This window comes from Amblyomma maculatum, chromosome 10 (assembly GCF_055883805.1).
Source record: "Amblyomma maculatum isolate TAMU_Amacu chromosome 10, ASM5588380v1, whole genome shotgun sequence".
In the NCBI taxonomy this organism is placed as follows: Eukaryota; Metazoa; Arthropoda; class Arachnida; order Ixodida; family Ixodidae; genus Amblyomma; species Amblyomma maculatum.
The window spans coordinates 31,825,155-31,846,143 of record NC_139353.1 but is presented as its reverse complement, the minus strand read 5'-3'; the positions used below and the strand labels follow the sequence as shown (position 1 = coordinate 31,846,143).

The window sequence follows — 20,989 nt, the reverse complement described above, 5'->3', positions numbered from 1 at the left end:
TTGTCATCGGGACGATGTTTTCTTTCACGGGGGGGGGGGGGGGGGGGGGAATAATGCCACGTGCCTAGCGCCGCGCGACAGCCGTGTTTGGTGCCGACGACAACGAAGCGGTGGTTGGCACGGGCGGCGCGCTGGGCTGGACGCTGTGACTCTGTGTTCGAAACGACAAGCCGACCTCATTCTCGGGCCCTTGGCTACGTGTACTTTCACGGCTCCCTCTGACTTCAGTCGTGACAATATATTCGTCGTTTGCGAAAACATTATACAAGATTGTCTACAAAATAGGTGCATCACCATCAGGTGACGCACCTGCTCTGTTAACTCAGATAGTGGGTTTGTTCATCTTCTTACCAACAAGCGTCTCTGCAAAAAGGCGTCGCAGTGTTCGCGAGTAAACAGTTTGCAGCTCTAAACGTGGTTACACAAAAGCATATTCTTGGAGCCCGCAGCTGCCTTTATGTCCTGACAACTCCTTTTGCTACATCACTTTGTTCTACCTTGTTCACGCAGGCAAATGGGCAGTTGCACCTTATACAGCCAAACAAGAGACTCTTCATCAGGACGACCGACGTAAGTGACAGAACTGGGGTTCCCCTAGCAGCCCTGGTGACGTGCGATGTGAGAAGGCGGCGGAGAGCGTCGGCCCATGGCCAGCACCGAGAACCCTTTGATCCAGAACCACGCCGCCATGACCCTGGGTGGGGGAGCCGGAGGGAGGCAGCCGCTGCAGCAGCAGCCACAGCAGCAGCACCTCCAGCAACCCCAGCAGCAGCATGTGAGGCCGGCCTCGTTGGGCCTCACGGCCCTCATGTCCTCCTGCCAGCTGAACAACGAGCTGGAGGTCAAGGCGCTGCTCCAGAGGAAGGTAGGTACATCCACGTGAAGGTCTCCACCACAATGGCCTGCACTCTACCGCAGAATTTGCCGGCGCTGAAGATTAACTTACATTTTGCGTTAGCTAAAAAGGAGGCACGTTCTTAAAGCTGCTCACATGTTAGAAACATTTTGTGACGTTTGAAGGAAACCTTGACTGCAATATGCAGGACTATAACGACGGCCGAATTCACGGATACAAGCCGGTCGCCAGTCTTTCTTACGTGCGAGGTGCTTCGAGTAATCTCTCCTTATCTGCTGGGGCTGAATGCAGTGTCCCTTTGAGTGCGCAGTGTGGGACACGCATTAATTTGGCCGATCTAGCCATGTTTTTCTTAGGCTGCCTAGCCAGCAAGTCGGTTGTTGAAGCGAGTTTGTGTGGTAGCAGTGGTAGCGTCCTTATAGATGACAGGAAAAAGGGCGTACGCTTTAATTAGTCGTAACACATTTGAAGGGTGCCGATGTTATACTAGCCATGATTCAATGTCCGGAAGCAAACCCAACGATCAGAGAACGTTCAAAGCATAGAGCATACGTATACAGTCATTCATGAAATTAACAAAAATGCGCTTAATGCTTCTCGTGTTAACGTAATAGTGATTATTATCAATGGTTGCATGGCAGAGCTATATGGCAAGCAAATTGATTTACCAGCCTGTTCAGGCTAGGATTCAAAATCATCATCGTGCTCCTCTGCTGCTATCATTTTTGTGGTGACCATATTCTGGATGCTTTTAGCAAATGCGGCACGTAGTTCTCAGACCTTAATAATCGATAATTGCTCTCTCATAACTCCAGCAACACCACCTGAGATGCGTGACCGGAAGGTCGCATTCATTAATTCGTTCGTTTGTTGCATCAGCATTCGGCCTTCCTACTACCTCGAGACAAATAAGGAGGCTGCAGAGTAATAGAGCCAGCTATCATCATCATCTAGTAGGCTTGAAATTCACCGTCCCTAACCGCGTTCAACATCATGAATATTCGATTACACTCCTCGCTCGAGTGGCTTTGAATGAAATGTTTTTACAATTTTTTAGACATTTTTTATTCGTTTGTTCCACTTCCATCAAAATGTGTGTTAATAATCTTTATAATATCGAGAGGCACAATAATTTATGATTGCATTACAATTCAAAACATGCTTGTACACCATAGTTTACACGCATTTCAGGTGTTTCATAACAATTGTTAGCTTGCGAGCCGCATCTAAAGTATTCTTGGCGCTGAAAACATCAGAAGCCATAATCTGTAACACCCCATTTTCCATTTCGGGCCCATTTGGTCCTCCGGTATTGGTTTTGGTTGGAATCATCATGACGGCAGCGACAGGCGAAATCAGCGAACGGCCAGTCAGAGATGCAACAAGACAGCGGCTTCCGACCTCGACAAAAGCCATCTCCACACGCGCAACCTTAACACCGGCTGCGTAGTGCGGTCAGCTCTGAGGTGCGGTCGCTTTCCTCAAATGCTTGAATTCCGTGGCTTCATCACCCAACCAATGCCTTGGGATTAAATGGAGGCGAAATGGAAAATTCAACCTTAGACAACACGGTCTTAGAGTCAATCTGGTGTGTACTGAAAGCATAGAGCACGGTTTATATAAATTTGCAGATTCCGGGTACTGTTTGGTGCTGTGGTCACCGTAGAGCAAACATGGTATGTGTATATGTCGCATAGTTTTCCTCCAATTACTGCAGTCCTCGAAATTCCATCTTTGCTTATCAAAAATCATTTTATTGCGAAAGCAATACTACTCTAGGTTTCGAGCCTTCAGCGTAGCGCGGCCACCCACGTGACGCTGAGACGTCACACCTCACGTGACACTAGAGTGAGAGATGGGCTACCAACTCAAGCGGTCGGCAGGAGCTGCCAACTTGGGTCTCTCGTTTCACATGGGACGGTTATGTCAGAATCAACCTGCTAGGACCCTGGGATTCACGTTACCCCTATAGGACACTAAGGCACGTTTATATGGCTTGGTTAAAGCGGGGCTTTATATGTGGGCTGAGGAAGAAGAAAAAGAGAAGAAGAAGAAGCCTTGGTCACCTGCAGCTAATGCTTTCGCTCAATATTTGGTTCAGCAGCGTTGAACCCTTGTAATTTTTTCCCGCAGGCTTTAAAAAGGATGCTCGTCAATATGGAAGTTTATTTCTGTAACCAAGGTTTGCAATAACGACAGCACCGAGCCCGGTTTCTCAGTGGTTTTACGATAATTACCTCCCTCCTGAGTACTGTGTGTGATGTTTGACGTCCGATAATGTCTCGATTTCATCTGTGTATGAAAATAGAAAAATGCCTTCATGCAGACTATGTTCAGTGAGCAAGAAAGAAACTATAATATAATCAAAATTGTCGAGATGCTCGGCGCATAAATATAAGCATTAATAAGCTCATGCCGCAAACAATCGTCCGCAGAACGAGTCATGCAGAACATGTGTGCAGAAAGTGTGTACAGAAATGGTCTCTCCGCGTCCCGAAATCGGCCCTCTGGAGCCACAAAATTTAATTTCACCAAATTTGGTGCCCAACCTAATTCGAGTATGGCCAACTCAATGGTGAACTCTAAAGGTAGATGGGCCACCACCAAAACATTGGCCCTCTGGACCCTCAAAATTTGATCTCAACTGAATATCACCAAACTTAATATCTAACCTAATTCAAGGTATGACCAATTCAGTAACGGCCTCCAAATGAGAATGGTCCGCCCCACCCCCCCCCCCCTATTTGGTCCCTCGACCCCCAAAATTTGACGTCGTCCGAATTTTACTAAACTGTGAGTCTAACCTAATCTGAGCATGGCGAACTCAGTGGTGACTACAAAATTAAGGTGGGGAACACCAGAAATTCGGCATGCTTACGCATTCTCCGCACGTGGAAGGTTACGTATACCTCTGTAATTTTTTGCACCTTGTGTTAACTTTGTGTTTTTTGCAGTGTTCAGCTGACTCGACGAGAGACTTTGATAACCGAAGCTCCTTGCTGAAATAGAGTCGTACACTCCATACACTTTCACTTTCCGCGCTTTCACCAGACTGCCACTTTCTTGCCGCATGTCACGCCCTCTATAAATACGTACGCTGAGTGCATATCGTATTCTGCTCGCAGCACGTTACTCACTATTCTTTCTATAGCTGTACTCCGGTCGTCAGCGAGGTGTCGCAATCAAGGCGGTGCCACAGGGTTCAGGCATACACAGCGAGAGATATATAGGTTTGCAGGAAAGCCCTACATATATTTATTTTCATTCTGGACAGATTCTTGATTTTTTTTTCCCCGCTGTGTCCATGAAGGAAGGCCCTCCGCTGATTATGAGCGAGCTACGCCCTACACTGCATGCGTAATGAGACTGTCTCATATGTGACACCAGCAGACTGGGTTTCCGGAGTGCCGGTTGCGACATTTTTGATCTCGTGGCCTGCAGAGGCTACCGATCGAACGCCTCCTCTTGTGCTGCAATGCGCTTTCGCCCTTGCGTATATAAGCTGCATGCTACGACTGACAATACTTCACAGCTGTTCCGAAATCCAGTTTGTATACACCTGGGTAAATACAGAGCCTGTTAAAGATCCCCAGTCGGAAAAAACTACAGAACATTTTCTGATGTTACGACAGAATTTCTGTGCGGTTTTTGACGGAAAACCTGTTGTGACAACAGAACATTTAGTAGTAACATCAGAAATTTCTCTGGTTACAACAGAAAAGTGCTACAGAACTACAGATAACAGAATTTTACTACAGGAAAACTACAGAACTACAGAAGAGTACTACAGAACTACAGAAAAATCTGATGGTTACAACAGAACTACAGGATATTTTGTCGTATTTTTGACCAAGTTCTGTACTTTTTAGAGATATCTATTCCGCAAAGTGAGTCACATGGAAGAGCACGAGATACATGCGTCTTTCTATCGCAAGTGGAACCACCGTGTGTTTCACAGTTTATTTGGAGGCAATTATTAATGCAGCTGGAGCTAATATCTAGGCGCGAAGGCATTGTATGTTAACATTGGTGTTCACGCTAGCAGATACGAAAGCGCTGGGCCAAGATTGTTGCACAAACAGTCCGACATCTGGCACACTAGTGTGCTAATGCACAAGGCAGGGCTAGTTGACGTCTCATGATTAATTAAAGAGACTAGCACATAGGACAGGGACGAGGTATATTCTCTATTTTTTCGTCCTTCTAATATACGCTAATACTTTCGATTATGCGTTGCAAATTTTGGCGATAGAGCTGTATATTCACAAATAACCATTTGGCTCCCTGTTCATTGGTACTGCGACACTGAATACTTAACGACTTATATCTACACATAGATGTAAAATACTGTATACAAGTAATAATGATACCCCTCTTATGAAATTAAAATATGTGCATTTTAACTGGTGTTGAGCATGTTTTATTCATGATATACAATTGTCCTTAATGAGCGGGAAAGTGTAGGATGGTAACAACAGCCTCAGTGAGCACGTATCATGATGCCAGAATCGTAAAGATACATTTGTGAACTCAGCGACTACAGTATGTCAGATTGCCTCAGACAGCCATTTACAACGATCACTAAAGACGAGGGGCTTAAAAGTCCAGAAGAAAAAAAAATAATTTTGTTATATTTTTTCAACGTCTACCACTGCCCCTAAAGAGTAGGGTCTTTTTTTTTTTTTGCAATATTAATGACGCTGCGTTTTCGTTAGAACAGCGAAAATTATTGATGAAATCTTCGATTCTCTCGTGTAATTTGATCTGAGCGTAAACTCTATGTATCACATAGATTAGCGGTTAATTTTGTTTCTGTAACTGAGGGTAAGGTAACTGAATTTGTATTCAACGTCCGTAAATGCACCAGATAATGACATATAATTACTTTTTAACGTTGTTCACAAATGGGCAGACCTAAGTGGCCATTTTTGGTTTTCAAAGTGCGGCCTAAATGGCTTGGGCGTCGTCTACAAACCGTAGCTTGCATAGCAATGACAATACGCTCCTCATATCCGTTTAGTATTTGCTCTTTGGAGTAAATGGTGAAGTCGAAAAAAGTAAAAACTGACGTCATCACGTGCGCCGTGTGCGCGTGCCATCGCACGGTGGCATCGAAGGGGGTATTTTTCACTTTTCAGCCATCTCCGCTGGCACGCGCTAGTTTATATTCAAGGCAGCGGGGTTGCTTTTCGCCTGGCTATAAACAAACGCGCTACTTGCGAATTTTAGAGGTGCGCTGCGGGCAATATGCATCACAGAAACGTACACGCACACGGATCACTTTCAAGTGGTTTACGACTGACAGCAATGCCATGATTTTATGGGTTGGTTTGTGGGCGTTTAACGTCCCAAAGTGACGTAGGCTATAACACACGCACTACATTTTATTATATTAAATACGGGTGCGTAGAAAATATTTTATAAAAGCAATAACAATTTCACCTTTCCTGATTTCTTTTAAACGCAACAGCAAAAAGGGATTAATGCAGCTCTGTGCGACGTACAACGTTAATTCTATATAGTTATGCACCAGGCTATCTCGCTTGAAAAATATTGACAATATAGCGGTTACTTTCCATCATTGTATTACAGAGTGCTAAAAGCAAAAGTTCTTCTCATACTCAACTTGCAAAGGCACATGTCACAGAGCCGTATTCACAGAGGGTGACTTTTAACACCTGTTTACCGCAGGCATGAGTTGAGCGCGAAGCAGTCTGATAGTAACCTAAAGTTAGCTAAATTTAAAAAAAAAAAGTACTTGAAAAGGGATTTAAATATCACTGAACGAACATATAAAATACCGACACCATTTATTATTCAAAGCTCTTGTAATATGGATAGCCAGATATTGATGTAATGTTTTGTGCATTCGCTCAATTGGCGATTTCTTCACAGGGGTTGTAAGTCTTGCTGATAACTTCGGAACGTTATCTTGCACATTTCGCACTGAAATGCATGGTGAATGTGTAGTCCACTAACCGACTACAATAGTTCTTGCCCCATAATCCGCGGCGGATATCATGCTTCATCACAATTCTAGACATATAGAATGTAAGCAAGAGATACTAATGAACATCTGTAGCTAAAAAAAGACTTTCTTTAGAAGTCAAAGCCATCAGCATCTGGAGATAGTTGTGCCATCGGAATGGACACAGGAAAACGGAAAATAAGTATTAACCACAGTAGGTTACGTAGGTGTATATTTTATCTTAAGAGGACAACAGATCTTAATGCAGACGTCCCTTAGGCCAGACACGCATGGCATGGCGTCGACGAATGAGTCTCCCCGTCATAACAGTCTCTTTTTTCCCCTTCTTCTCTCTTTCTCCTTGTCTCTCTCTCTCTGTACATGCCCCCCCACTCCCCCCTTCATTTCAACGCAAGCTTGCCGTGATCAGACGGCGTCCGAGGCGTGGGCGTGGAACGAGTGACCTATCATCCCTATTGCGCACCTTTTGTCGCTATAGGGCGCTGTCTGACAGCAGCTTTCATTGAAAATGCCCGAGGCTCGGTGATGTGCGGATCATTTATGAGTAGTAGCCGACCGTCCAACGAGCGCGCTAATGACGGTGGCTGGAACGTGCTCCCCGGAAGTTATAAACGCATGCTTAACTGTAGTGAGGCGGGTGTAATAAATTAAAAGGATCCCGCGGTGATTAGCATAAGCCCTTTCCTACTCTCCCTCTCCTACGCTGTCTTTCGTCCCCCGTCCTTTCCTGGGACGCTTGGGTCTTGTCGACAGCCTAGCATTAGGATGTTTTCGGTCAATAGGTGAACGCCCGTGAGCAAGTGAAAACGCTGCCATCGTTGTTGCCGACGGCAAGACCCTTTCGCAGTGGCTTGCCGCTTACCGGCAGCTTACCGGTATCGCTTGCCTGTCGAGCACTTCCCAAACTCCCCAATCCGTGAAGATTTTATAGATCTTTTATTGAACTCCTGGGACCACTATGATTAACTTATTCTTGCAGTGAAGAGCCCAGAAGTAGTGGATAGACTTGCGCTGCGCATATTGGGGGACTCGTCTTGTCTCAAACGTTTTAAGGGCTAGCTGCGAAACTTCACCGAAGATGGTTGCAGCGAACATTTATTGCTCTTAGGCCCCGGTGAGAAGCATTGTATTCATCTTGGTCTGACAAGGATGTGTATGCTGTGGATCTAGTTGCCCTAGCTTGACAGAGGTCAACTATTTGACGTTTCAAGCTACAGTGATGGTCCTTGTTCCGGTGAAAGATATGTCGATCGTGACAACGAGAATCTTCCTTTTCTGCAAGGTGGCGTAGGCTTCGCCGTACTTTACCACGAAGCATATGAGTGGCGCTGTGTCTCTACACTGAGTGGCAAGTAGAGTGAAGTTTTGGTGTGATCCGCCTCGCAGAGTGTTTCGTGATCATCCGTGCACTGCGTGAACCGACAGATTTTTTGAACGCTGGAATGTTGAGGTACATGTTCCCATCAGAAATGAGGACAAGCAGCCAAGCACTTTTCCCGGACGTTCACAGCTACGAGGATAGCACTACGTCCCATGTGGTCCTGAAGGTTCAGCTTCTCCACTGAGGGAATTCACATTGCAAATACTCAAACATAAATATGTGCATGACCATTAGTTCACTGCTAAGAATTTACAGCTGTCACTGAAGCATCCCTTTCTGCCTCAAATCATCGATCATGTCGCCGAACTCTGGAAGTTCCGGATTTCAATCACTCTACTTCAATCTACCGGAGACCCTCGCGCTCACAAAGTGGGACGGACTTCCCAGAAAGAAAAGTGTAAGTTCAGTACTCCTCCTTATTTTGCACGCAGAAGCATTGCCACCGCTCGAAGAGTGTGTCCAGGGCGACCATCTTGAAATAGGCTGAAGGTAACTATAATTAGCGAGTGAGTTCGACGTCCACACGGTGAACAGCTGTCCGCGTGGTTTCATTCTTCCGTTACTCGATGTGCTCTTGCGCTTCGAAGATGAAATTTCATTTCGACTCCACCTTCCTCTATACGCGACCATACCGGGCGTTCCTGATGCCAGAAAAGTCCCGAGAGGCATATGCCTACGAACAACTTACTATGCATGAAAGGCTGCGTAAAACTATTTCCATGCATGGCGAGCTATATGCGCCTTGTCATGCATGCCTTCTTTACATGTCTCGTTCATTTTGATCTACAGTATCCATCATGAATCAATATCCACAGTGCCCCAATTTTCGATAGCTTAAAGTGTGTGATCTCGCGAAGCAAGTTCACTATAGCATAACTCTTATTTTCATCAACTCTCAAGTTGTAAGCCGTTTTACATTCCTCATTGCAGAGCTTGACATACAGTTCTGAAGTTCACTGTTCGTACTAAAGAAATTAAACACAGGTTTTATATAACATAGGGGCATTTTCTTCAAGAGACGTAACAAGGTCACCGTACGATTGCTATTTTAGCTAAGTTTTCTTTCATAGCCCTCTGAATTACTTCATTATTTCTTGGGACTTACAAATAAATTTCAAGTAACTTCTGTGTCCTGCGCATGAGAAGCACTTAATATACCGCGTTATGTGAAATACCATTCTTCTGACAAATCTGCTATGAATATTATACAAGATTTGGCTTTTTTCATGGCGTCGCACACGGTTTGCGTACTGTTCGCGCGGGTCATACGCTCAGCACCGTTTTGTGCGAATAAATGTATGTAGTCCCCAGTGTAGCTCCGCTTTTCAATGAACTTCATTTTCTTTTGATGGTTTTGCTAATAAATCTAAATTTTGAATTGCTGAGTTTTATTTTGTCTCCGACGCTTTCCCGAGTTATATCATAAGAAAAAAAAATGGCCTCAATAATCTGAACGTGCTTCTTTCTGTGCAACATATTGCTCAACCAAAAGTGGGCGCTCACAAATTTCGATAGAAAGAGAGAGAGATATAGAGCTGTGGAACGGCTGAAATCAGTTGCTGGGATAGCCTATACCTCCCCGTTTCAAATGTGAACCATTCCTTTCAGTAAAAAAAAAGTGATCATTACGTTCTTATTTTTGTAATTATTTTTGATCACCTGTCGTTTTATTTCATGTAGCATCATCCACAAAGATGTATACATTTATTCGCATGGTTACTACTCCTGTATATAAATGTTTTATGTGCTAACTATATATATATATATATTTATATAAACATTTGTTTCTGGCATTTTTTGCTCATGTTCAGTCAATCTATTTGTTTATATATTGTCTGCCACTCTTAATTTTTAATAATTCCTCCTTATTCCTTATACAAGGTATCAGTGAGTTATTTTGCTACGGGACCTAAAATATGCAAGTTATGAAAACGTTAGTACGAATACACAGGCGAGGGACGAAGAAAGGAGACACAGAGGATGATTGACTACTTTATTTCTCGCTTCTACACATGCATGCTAACTTCACCATACCACGTCCAGTAGCACATCCTGCTGAACCCTATCCAAGGCTGCTATATCTACCAGCTTTCTATAAGTTATTCAGTTCAATCTGTTTTTTTTTTTCGGCATGAATAGAAAATACATTTACCGCCCAGTACTTGCATCGCGTACTTGCGACCAGTAGCATAGACATACAAGTGGACTAGTAACTACCCTTCGGACGAGCAGTCAGTAAACCTTACCGCAGACTAGCCCGTGTGTTGGGCATCCTGGCGAGCGCGACAGTCATGTCTCTGGGTTCTAGAAAGTTATAAAAGTGACACTCAGGTCATTTGATTCGTTTTTCTTTTTCTTTTTTTTTGCGTTATTAAAAGACTTCGTTTCGGTCGCCGAGCTATCTATTCTGAAACTCAAGTGCACTTACGGGATCTGTTCCAGCCTTCGCTGACTGCTGCCCGAGACCGATCGGGCAAAACGGCGCTACACTACTGCGCCGAGAACCTGACGGTGGGCTGCGCAGAGCTGCTGTTGCTGTATGAACCGGGCCTCACGTCGGTACAGGACGAGGAGGGCTACACCACCCTTCATTTCGCCGTGATCTCGGGCAACCGCACCATGGTACGCTTCTTGGTCGAGCGCGGCGCCGACGTCAACTGCGTGGACAACGAGAAACACTCCTGCGTCCACTGGGCGACCGGTGAGAGACATGACAGTTGTTAGGACCCCTGCTACTCAAGCAAGTGCTCGCAGTTTTACTCGGTTTTGTGAATCATATCATAGTGGAGTTTCAAACGTACAGTTCAGCTCTTGGTTCAGATAGACCGATGCGTTTATTGCTTGGAAAGCGGGAGAAGTCGACAGGAAAGTTGAACATCTGGCCCACTACTCTGCACTGGGAAGAGGACAGAATTTCTAGTTCATGCTGCTCTCCTCCGCTGTGGAAGCAATCAACCTTTGCTTTTTTGCTTTCCCGTACTTAGAAGATGTTTGACGTATTACAAATTATTTCGTGTTTGGAGCAATAGTATACATCAGGAAGCTTGTATACACGAAGAGCTTAGAGGTAGATCTAATGAAACTTCCCGGTAAAACTAATCAGTGCTGGATGAAGAGGGAATAAAAGCGCCTAACGTCAGACACCGGACCCGTACTCTCTGCGCATATACTGCAGAAATTGAACATAATCTCTGCTAGGAGCTGAAATAAACACCATTCTGGGCAGCAGGTTGATCGCAAGGGCTGCCCGGCTTCAGCGAGTGCAAGATTAAGCAGATACCATGTTTGCCCTGCGTATACGCTATAGATATGTTTGAAGGTCGTTTCACTGCTCAATCCAGGACTGCATTGTCTTTCTACAAAAATAATGTTGCACCAATGTTGCTCAGTAACTGCTGACACTGAATGTATAAAGTTATACAGGCATGACCTTGTGCGTCTAGTTTTTTGTTCGGCCCTAGAGGCTGATACAAACACTTTTTTTAAATGCACTTCATCGCGGACTCGGGCTTTTATCACCGAGTAATAAACGAAGCAAATACATCTCTGTACGTGCTCTGAGAGTAAAGCAGACCGCTGAAGTGTTGCTCCTCCGTATACGGCGCCCGCCCGCAGTGTGCGGCGAGCTGGAGTGTATGGACATCCTGGTGTCGGCGGGCGCCAACCCTTCGACGGCGGACATCCACGGGGCGTACCCGATCCACTACGCGGCCCAAATGTGCGGCCCCAACAGCGAGATGGGCAACGATGTGCGTGTAGGCCTTGCCGCGCTACGCAGACTCATCGAGCTGGGCGTGGACGTCAGTGTCAGGGACCAGGACGGAAGGCCTCCACTGTTATGGGCCGCCAGCGTCGGTGAGCGGCTTTTAACTGCACGCAGGCTGCGCGCACCTAGGGTTACCTTTGTCGTAGGTTGTGTGTGTTACCTGTTGTAATCCTGCACTTGAGTGAAATTCTTGTCTCTTTTTATGCAATATACGTTTTGGTGGAAAGACGGCAATGGCCAGATGAGGATTGTGTTCGTGAAGCTTTTTTCTTCCTAGACTTGGCATATGTTCAGTGCAGGTAATACTGAAGCTTGATGAGCTTCTGCCGGACCGAATTCAAAAGCGGAAATACCGGCTCCTGCTTCCTTTAGTGCGCAGCATGGCATCAGTGTTGCAGCCAGTTTATGAGTGCACATTACACATGGTAAAATGCCCCGTCGGTGTGACGCAGTGGTTAGGGCGCTCGACTACTGTGCCCGAGGATGCGGATTTGAAACCCGGCCTTGGCGCCGCTTTTTGGTGGAGGCGAAAAGCAAGGCGCTCGTGTACTCTGCGACGTCAGTGCACGTAAAGAACCCCGTGTGGTTGAAATTTCCGGAGCCCTCCACTACAGCGTCTCTCATAGCCTGGGTAGCTTTGGGACGTTAAGCACAAAACAAAGCTTCGTAAAGTTATTGGCGTGAAAGCACGAAAGGCACCAGCTGCTAAGTTAACCGAACGTAAGCAATGGCTATAGACTGTTCATTTCATCAGTGATGGTCGCGTTTTATTAGGCCTAATGGTGCAGCTCGATGGTGCCGACAGAACAATGTCATATAATGCTTTCGCATTATTAAATACCGAACATTACCGCAAATTGACAATATTAGAACCAACATGGTGAATGACAACGTTGTAGCTAGAAAACTAACGTTAAGCAGGGTATACAAGATTTCTATATGAGACACATCAAGCTACAGGACTAGATATGTAGATACGAAGAATACTATAAAAAGACCAGCTTTAGAGAGCCATCACTGACTATGCGTTAACCAAATACTTAATCATATAGTGCAATGAGGCAGCCATTCTTGCATATGAAGTGATTAAAGACTTGATGGTTTTCTTGTTTTTTTTTTTCTTTTTTTTTTCTTGTTTTTTTTTTGGGGGGGGGGGGGGGGGGGGGTGTCGTATGGGACTTAACGTCCCAAAGCTACTTAGGCTATGAGAGACGCTGTAGTTGAGGGCTCCAGAAATTTCGACCCCCTGTGGTTATTTAACGTCCACTGACATCGCACAGCATACGGGCGCCTTGCTTTTCGCATTCATCAAAAAGTGGCAGCCGCGGCCGGGATTCTATCCGGTATGCTTGGCTACAGTAGTCGAGTACCCTAACCAGTGCGCCATCGCAGCGGGCAGTAATTAGCAACTGCTTAGTCAAAATTAGTTCTTCACTTCATTCTCAGAAACGAATAAGGTTGCCGCGACGGTCAAACTCGCTCAGAGACAGCAGCTGTAGGAAAAGAAAAGTTTTTTTCTAATTTGGTTGCTTTGAGTTTGTTTTCACCATTTGAAGAGTAAAAATAAATTCCCTGCATGGTGCACATTTATACTCTTGGCTAGCACGGATCAAGTCAATTTTAATTCTTCAGGATGCATTTGATTCTTCACATTAGGTGTAGTCCGTCGCGAATGTCACTGTATTATAAATGCAGAGACGCGCCCGAGCAAGACTTACTGCCCATCGGGAAGCAGCGATGCTATCCTGGCTCTGGTCAATGCCGGAGCCGACGTTGGGGCCACCGACAAAGACGGCCTCACAGGTCAGTATCGGTGTAAGACTTATCACATTGATTTTAGTTGTTCTTTTGCGCTGACCCTCTGACAAGAGCGGTGCGTTCGAGGTTGGTATCCATCATATCTACGCGAGAAGCTTTACAGTTCGATATGACATTGCCCGGAATTCAGTGTTTGTGGTCTGCATCTTCTCTCTCTCTCTCTTGTCGTTGTGTCTTCTCAACAATGACCTTTAACAAAGACCTTAGTTGACCTTATATCTGGCTGAAGTGAATTGCAGCAGTATTATCGTACTACCAATCAATTCTTACTTCCACTGAGTCTTTCGGTTCGTCCTACGCTTTTTACAGAACTGAGGTGCAAGAACTCGTGGAGAGGAAATGCGAGGCTGATCAGAATTGGGCAGTTGCGGTCACTGCGTATCTGCGCTGGCAGCAACAGCTTCACTGCTATACACATGAACACCATTCGGTATCAATCTCTAGTTCAAATTATATAGGCTAGGCGTTGCTTCGGTGGTAAAACAACGCATATACTAGTATATACCGCATGCTAGGAGCCTTCATCCACTCATTCCTTAGCACGGCGTGTGCTGTACAGTCTTTAACGTCACCTCTTGCGGCGGGTTTGTGCGCACGTGTGTAGAAGGAGAGGGCAGTCAACAATTTTTTTCAAGTCATGAGTCAAAATAGACGTCGTTTTGGGGGTTGCTCGTAGCACCTGAGTAATTTCGCTTTTTCACTTACACATTTAAATGAGCGATGAAAGTAACTCAGAAAAACCAGCAAGACTAATTTAGTTTCACTCCTCCTAAGTATGCTCCAATCAAGTTTACTCAGTTCAGTGAAATAACTACGGTGTACGTAGCGCTGCACTGCGCCGCGAGCCGGGGCCACGTGGACTGCCTGGAGACGCTGATTTCCCTGTGCGGCGCTGACGTGGATGCGGCGGATAGCAACGGCTGTTCGGCGCTCTTCTACGCCGTCACACTGGGGCACGCCGACTGCACTCAGCTGCTGCTGAAGTACGGAGCAGCGCCCAACCGACAAGACCACAAAGGAAGAACGTACGTCGTTCCTATATACGCACGGGTTACCTTCAGGGTAGTCATTCTCCTTGTTTCTAAAGTACAATCCGAGTGTGTTAGTCGTATGCATTCAAAGTCAAGAAAAAATTAGATGCCGGAACCGCAGGGCAAAAGCGTCACAAAAAATTCAAAGGACGATTACGATACTCCCTTCCGCAAAATTTATAATCAGATATTTAAGCGTTTGTTCGGTATATTGATGCAAAGAATTTGAGAGATGCTTGTATTTATGTAAATGCATTTACAATGCACTCTTTAGTTTCCTCACAAGCCAATGTGAATTTCATGCAATAAGAGAAATAAGAACCATGAGTCGAGAGTTTCAGAACACGTTGCTCTTCTTTCTCTTCTTCTGAGGAATGCTTTTTGGCTCGTGATTCCTTCGTTGCTCGTGAATCTATTTCGTTCAGTTACACCGGCAGCGGCATCTGCGATGGATGATACGGCTCAGCTGCCGTTGGTGTAGCTTTCAGAGTGGCGCTCTAAAAGCGGCATTCCTTTTTTAACAGACAAGGTGGACAGAATTCAGAGCTGTTGCAGTCGTCAGGGCTACTGCATGCGTCAGGGTGCTAAGTGTTTAAAGTCTAAGTATTGTTCCAAGACGCTTTGATGTCTATATTCATGAGCAGCCATGGTATTAAAATTCAATGACTGCAACCTTTGGAAAGAAGTTCACTGACTCGTCTAACCCTTAGGCGGGATAACAGTTCACGACATCGCCTTGTTGTCTGAGTTTGAGTGAAAGCTGGCGGACTTTGAGAAAAGGGCAAAAGTGACACACATGGTAAGCTCACTTACTAGGATTGGTTTCTACGCATTTCTACTGCCAATGAGAGCTTTGATTGCTCTTATCTGGCCCTGAATTATATGACTAGTTTTGCCCGTCTGGCAAGTCTCATCGCCAGACGGGCAAATTTGGCGGGCAAAGGTAAAATTTGATGCGACACTACATGGGGGCTGCATCGTCTTTGCTTATAGCCAGACTTTGTCCTCTGGCTTGCTGAAGGTCTAACATGAGCCATTGCTGATCTTGGCTCAAGGTGGGATAGTGAAGCTTTTGCTTCAAAACACACCCTCACTGATTTAATGTGAAGAACTGCCTCTGGTTATTCAATGCCAACCACAACGCTTGGTTAGCACGCTTCAGTGTAGCTAGGTTCCGCTACGCGTCATTGCAATGACAAAGTGGTTTCTATCACTGATCTCTGAGGCACCTGGTCGTCAATACTGAGGCTGCTGGCCGTTGTTTGAGTTCCTGCGCTTTCCGTCTTGTGACCCCATTCAGAAGGCACTATCCCCCTCAGACGCTGAGCAGGCGCGGAGACTAACCCACGGGATTGAGCAAGAAAGAAGGATAGGGGGCTCAGTACTTGATGAAAGAGCGTAGACAATTTACAAAAATGTGAAATAAAATACAGTTTCGCTGCGCATCCGGCTATTATATCACTTCCAGCATTATACTTAAAACAGTACTTAATGAAAAATAAGCAGTAAGATACTTGACAGCTGCTTCATGGCGGCTGCCTCATAATTAAAAGGGATTTCCAAGATAGCTGTACTTGTGGAAAGTCGCTGACGACGTGCATCACGGCGTGCTTCTCCGACTTGCAGACCTGCACATTGCGGGGCGGCCAAAGGCCAGTTGGAGACACTGAAGATCCTGTGGCAACATGGTGCCAACCTGTACATGCGGAACCAGCGCGGGGACCTGCCCCTCCACGAAGCAGTCCAGTCCGGCCGGAAAGGTACACTTGAGTCCTTCATATTGCTCAAACATATTCAGTGGTTCGAACTTGGAGCATTAGATAGGCACATTCCCCGAGAATTAAAAAGTTTTCTATGTTTCAAGATGCCATGAAGTAAATCCCATGGCCCATTTAATTTGTAATGTAATGCAGTATCAAAGCAGAAACAGGGGCAGCATGCAGAGTGGAAATTTGGTAGATTGGTATTTCATTATTTCTGTTTTTATATTTATTCACTTTAAATACTTTACGGGGCAGACTATAAGGGGCAATCCCATTTCAAACAGAGCATTTGGAAAAATAGAGTTTAATGTGGAACTCAATTATCTGTTTTTTGTGCTTTATCGTCCATGTAATGCGACAACGTTATTTCCCAAGCAGCACAAACAATAGGCATAATACTGGAGTACATTGGAAATGAATTGGTCTTACGCGGTCCGGACATTGTCAGTACTGTACCAATACTGGGCCAATGACTCGCACTGCCTAGGAAAGGTCCTATTCCGCAGAAACTCCGGCATTGGGCCGGTGAACGAAAAACCACTAGCGTGCCTCTTGTAGGTGCTAGTAGTCAGTTGACATGACCGGTAACTGATTGGCCGGAGCGTTGCAAGAAAGTCACGAGACCACGTGATATGTTCGACTTGAAAGGAGATGAGAATTGAACCCGAGACCCTTGGATATCGAGTCAGGCGTGCAAACCGTAGGCCACGCAGGTACATTCATATGACTTAGTTAAAAGGTTGTTATAGGTCGTGCCAGGTTATCTTCCCCATAACGTGGCATCCTGGGACTGTACGCCATTAAGTATTTGCGAGATAAACAGGCAAAAATTAAGGAATTATTAAACGTGTAGCAAAGTACATATAGACGAAGGAGGAGTGACGAACACGGTAGTCATTATTGGTTTCGCGTCATAACCTTAAAAGCGGAGCCTATATCTGTCCCCTAAATTTTTCGCTATGTGGTTAATATCGCTCGAATACTAGATAAAGAAAGATTTGCCATTTTAATCAGGGTAATTCGTTGCAGGCTTCTAAGTTCCGATGTCCTCATGCTCTTTGGCGGACTCGTCCCGTCACTTGGTCTACGCCCGTGTTTGCGTCCGTCTCTCTTGTTCCCTCCGCGTTGCTACTGCGCTGTAGCCCTCAGAATTATGAACCAACAAGCCAGCAACTACGTATTAAACAGGTGTCATGCTTAATATGTTGGCGCCACTGCGGGTCATTTCGGTCCTTGGGAGTTTCCGCTCTCTCGTTTAGCTCATTTGCGCGTCATTCATTGAAGCATAGAGGAAAAGCCAGTAAGTCGTGCATAACAGAATATCAGATATTTCAATTAATTAGCGCGTTCTCATGAAGTTTGACAAACCATGCTGGAGGAGTAGCCATGGTGTTCAGCTGTTTACACGAAGGATGTGGTATCAAATCCTAGGGGGCGCGAAAACTGGCTCGTTATAGAACCCCAACTAGTCGAAATTAATATGGAGCCTTCCGCTCCGGCGCCTGGCATCGTGCATTGGCAAGTTTAACAGGATTAACGGAAAAGACATGTAAACATGCCGATACTCAAGATTTAACTTTCGCCCCATAAACTTGCATCTGTCCAAAAAAAAAGCCTCAATATAGACGGCTGAACTCATCAGAGGTCACTTCCGGCATTCTACAGCTGTTTCTATTTTTTTATCCACTCGTATTGGAATCCTTTCGCTTGCTCCCGCGAATGGACCATTCTCAGGATAAGGGGACATTGGGCGCGGATTTGCAGGACCAGGGCCCAGGAACAGGAGAAAGTTTCCGTCAACTACGCAGTTTCTGAGAAAGCTGCATACCTTTCTTGTCTGGTCGTATGGCTACGTTTGAGGAGATGATAATGAGTAATTACTTCCGTACTATAAGCAGTGTACCTTCGTAATGAAATATCACCCACTCGTTAATTTAATAATCAATTTATTTATTGTACTATCCAGCGCTGTGGCTATCAAAGGGAAGTGGGCTAAAGCAAACAGCAGTTAGATAAGATCGGCAAAAGCAGAGTGTGAAAATGAATACGCACGGATAACTAAGAAACATAGTGTATTATAATAAAATGCATGAAAAATGTTTGAAACAGTTCATCAAAAGAGCGTGAAAGATTCTTTACCCTTAAGTCAGGCTTTATTAATCAAGCTATGCTATTCCGACCAAATTGACTTCCGAGATATGTTTTTCTGTAATGCTGTGATTAGGTAGGAGACCATAGCCACTTACCTCGAAGCTGCGAGTCTGTCTCAGTGACGCACTGGTGTAAGGAAAAAAACAACACCTTCCTGCTCACGCAGATCTGGTCCAGTGGCTGCTTGAGCTGCAGCCTTCGGCGGTCAACTCGCCCAACAACAACGGTCGCTGCGCGCTCCACGTTGCGGCCATGGCCAACAGCGTCGAGATGTGTAAGGTGCTCATGGACCGAGGAGCCGAGGTCAACCCCGTCATGAGAAACTCCAAGGTATTTGCCCGCTTCGCTTGTCAGACTTTCATGTTGCAGCTTATAAGTTGTACCGCACTAGTCGAGTCGTTCATCATTGTACTCCATCGTAACTTGAGCGTCCATTGAAGAAGTACGACAATATCTCACACCACAAAATACTCTCAGCTATAATGTGGAAAGGCTTTACCTGACTAGTGAGTCAGACCTAGCCACCTCGCGAAAGCCAGTTAAAGATTACTCAATTTAATTTACTCAATTACTTGCGGCGCCCCATGTTCGTGAAACAGTTATTTGTTGTAAGTTCAATTTACACCTTTGTATTGTGCACTGAGCTGAATGACGTAATAAATTTACACATCGTTTTTTTTCCCTGTCAGTCACACCCACTAAGCATGCGAACGCAGCCAGCGATGCCATTCAATTTTCCTGTGTTCGTCGATGAAATTCGTAGACGCGAAGCGGGCACCTACGCACTGTATCCAACTATTGCAAGCATCGAGTTTTTTACACACCTTAAGTAAGAAACTCTATGATTGCAAGCAGGATAGTACAATGCTTAAATTAAACTGCCTCCATATGTCTTAAGTACTTGTGCCAGTTTTTTTACCTGTTGATTTTTGCGCAGGGTCAGCTGTTGACTCCGCTGGACGCGTCCCTTCAGCGAGGCAACCGTGGCTGTGCCAAGTACTTGCGACTGCACGGAGCCCTGCCCTTCTGCAAGATGACCGACCGTCACGACATCGACCGGTGGCTGGAACACAGGTTCGGCTCCCGAAAATACACTGAATGACGCACAACACTGGAGTTAAGACAAACCACGAATCTAATTCCGTTAGACTATGCTCAAAACAATCAGGAAGCTACTTATGCACAGAGCCGGCACAGAGTATCTACCACAGTACTCCCGCGCTTTGATCAAGATTTATGAAATCAAATTTTATTATTTATGTACAAGTATTAAGTTAATTGCCTAGAAAACAAGCAAGCCTTTAGGTTTAGTTTGACGAGACTAAAGCCATTAACCAACTGCATGACAACGAACTGCCCTATTTTTTTCTTGCCTAATTAGTTCGTAATTTCTTAAGCTAGTGTTTCTAAAGAAGAACCAGCTTAGTCAGTTCCTAACCCCACTTATTTTGCTGTGTATGCTGAATTCGCTGACTAAATCGTCATACAAATACATACCTAGCCCTTATCAAGTGTGCTTGGCGGGTTGTGGGTGCAGCTTTAGCATCAACAACATGCACAAGACGGAGCAGCTCTGCGACTCGGAAGCACCGCCAGCCGAGACGCTAGAGCAGGGAGAGCTGCAGCTGCTCGACGTCAAGCACGTGCAGACGCTCGAGTCGTCCGTACAAACTGATTCGGGTTACTTCGAATCACGAGAGTACGGCGCGGCTAACAACGAGCGGCTCCCGGGGGACGTAGAAGCCATCACGAAACAGGGTACATTCATCGAAGGAGGCCGCACGCTTAAGCAGGCCATTATCACCAACGTGTACGTAAGGACTTCCGGGGGAGCCAGGGTGCACCAGCCGAGGCGGAAACGGGGAGCTGGTGAGTCTGTTTATCGCTTTTTCGTGCTCCTTCTTCGCTGCTGTATAGTACCTCCTTGGTAGATTTGACACAACCTGTCGCTTCAGAATCTATCAATCGGGTCTGCGCAGTATCAGTTATTTCTTGCACCCATCGACACAAAACGGGACTGTACCCATCACCTTGTTCATATGGGCCCAGTGTTGCGGTGGCATTCTGGGCACTCAGGTGCATGAGTATGCGCAGGAAATCTGCCGACACCACGACTGCAAAGTTCGATGCGTCAGTTTTCGACGCTCAGTCACTACCTATTTCTGCTCCTGGGCGCGGTTTTCAAATGTGCTTTGCCCGCAGTGTCTTGTTGTGCATCGAGAATGAGTTTTTTC

General features: G+C 45.6%; 1 protein-coding gene across 1 annotated transcript in view; it reads left to right on the top strand.

The window, feature by feature from the left end:
• The first annotated feature begins 646 nt into the window (after positions 1 to 646).
• Positions 647 to 20,989, top strand: part of LOC146176068 (uncharacterized) — a 40,237-nt gene continuing 19,894 nt past the window's right edge. Inside the window, exons 1-9 of the mRNA XM_084581246.1 lie at positions 647 to 865; positions 10,669 to 10,927; positions 11,842 to 12,081; positions 13,688 to 13,795; positions 14,637 to 14,835; positions 16,468 to 16,601; positions 18,922 to 19,085; positions 19,693 to 19,829; positions 20,293 to 20,624. Coding sequence (XP_084437372.1) covers positions 647 to 865; positions 10,669 to 10,927; positions 11,842 to 12,081; positions 13,688 to 13,795; positions 14,637 to 14,835; positions 16,468 to 16,601; positions 18,922 to 19,085; positions 19,693 to 19,829; positions 20,293 to 20,624 — 1,792 coding nt within the window. The remainder of the gene's footprint in view (positions 866 to 10,668; positions 10,928 to 11,841; positions 12,082 to 13,687; positions 13,796 to 14,636; positions 14,836 to 16,467; positions 16,602 to 18,921; positions 19,086 to 19,692; positions 19,830 to 20,292; positions 20,625 to 20,989) is intronic.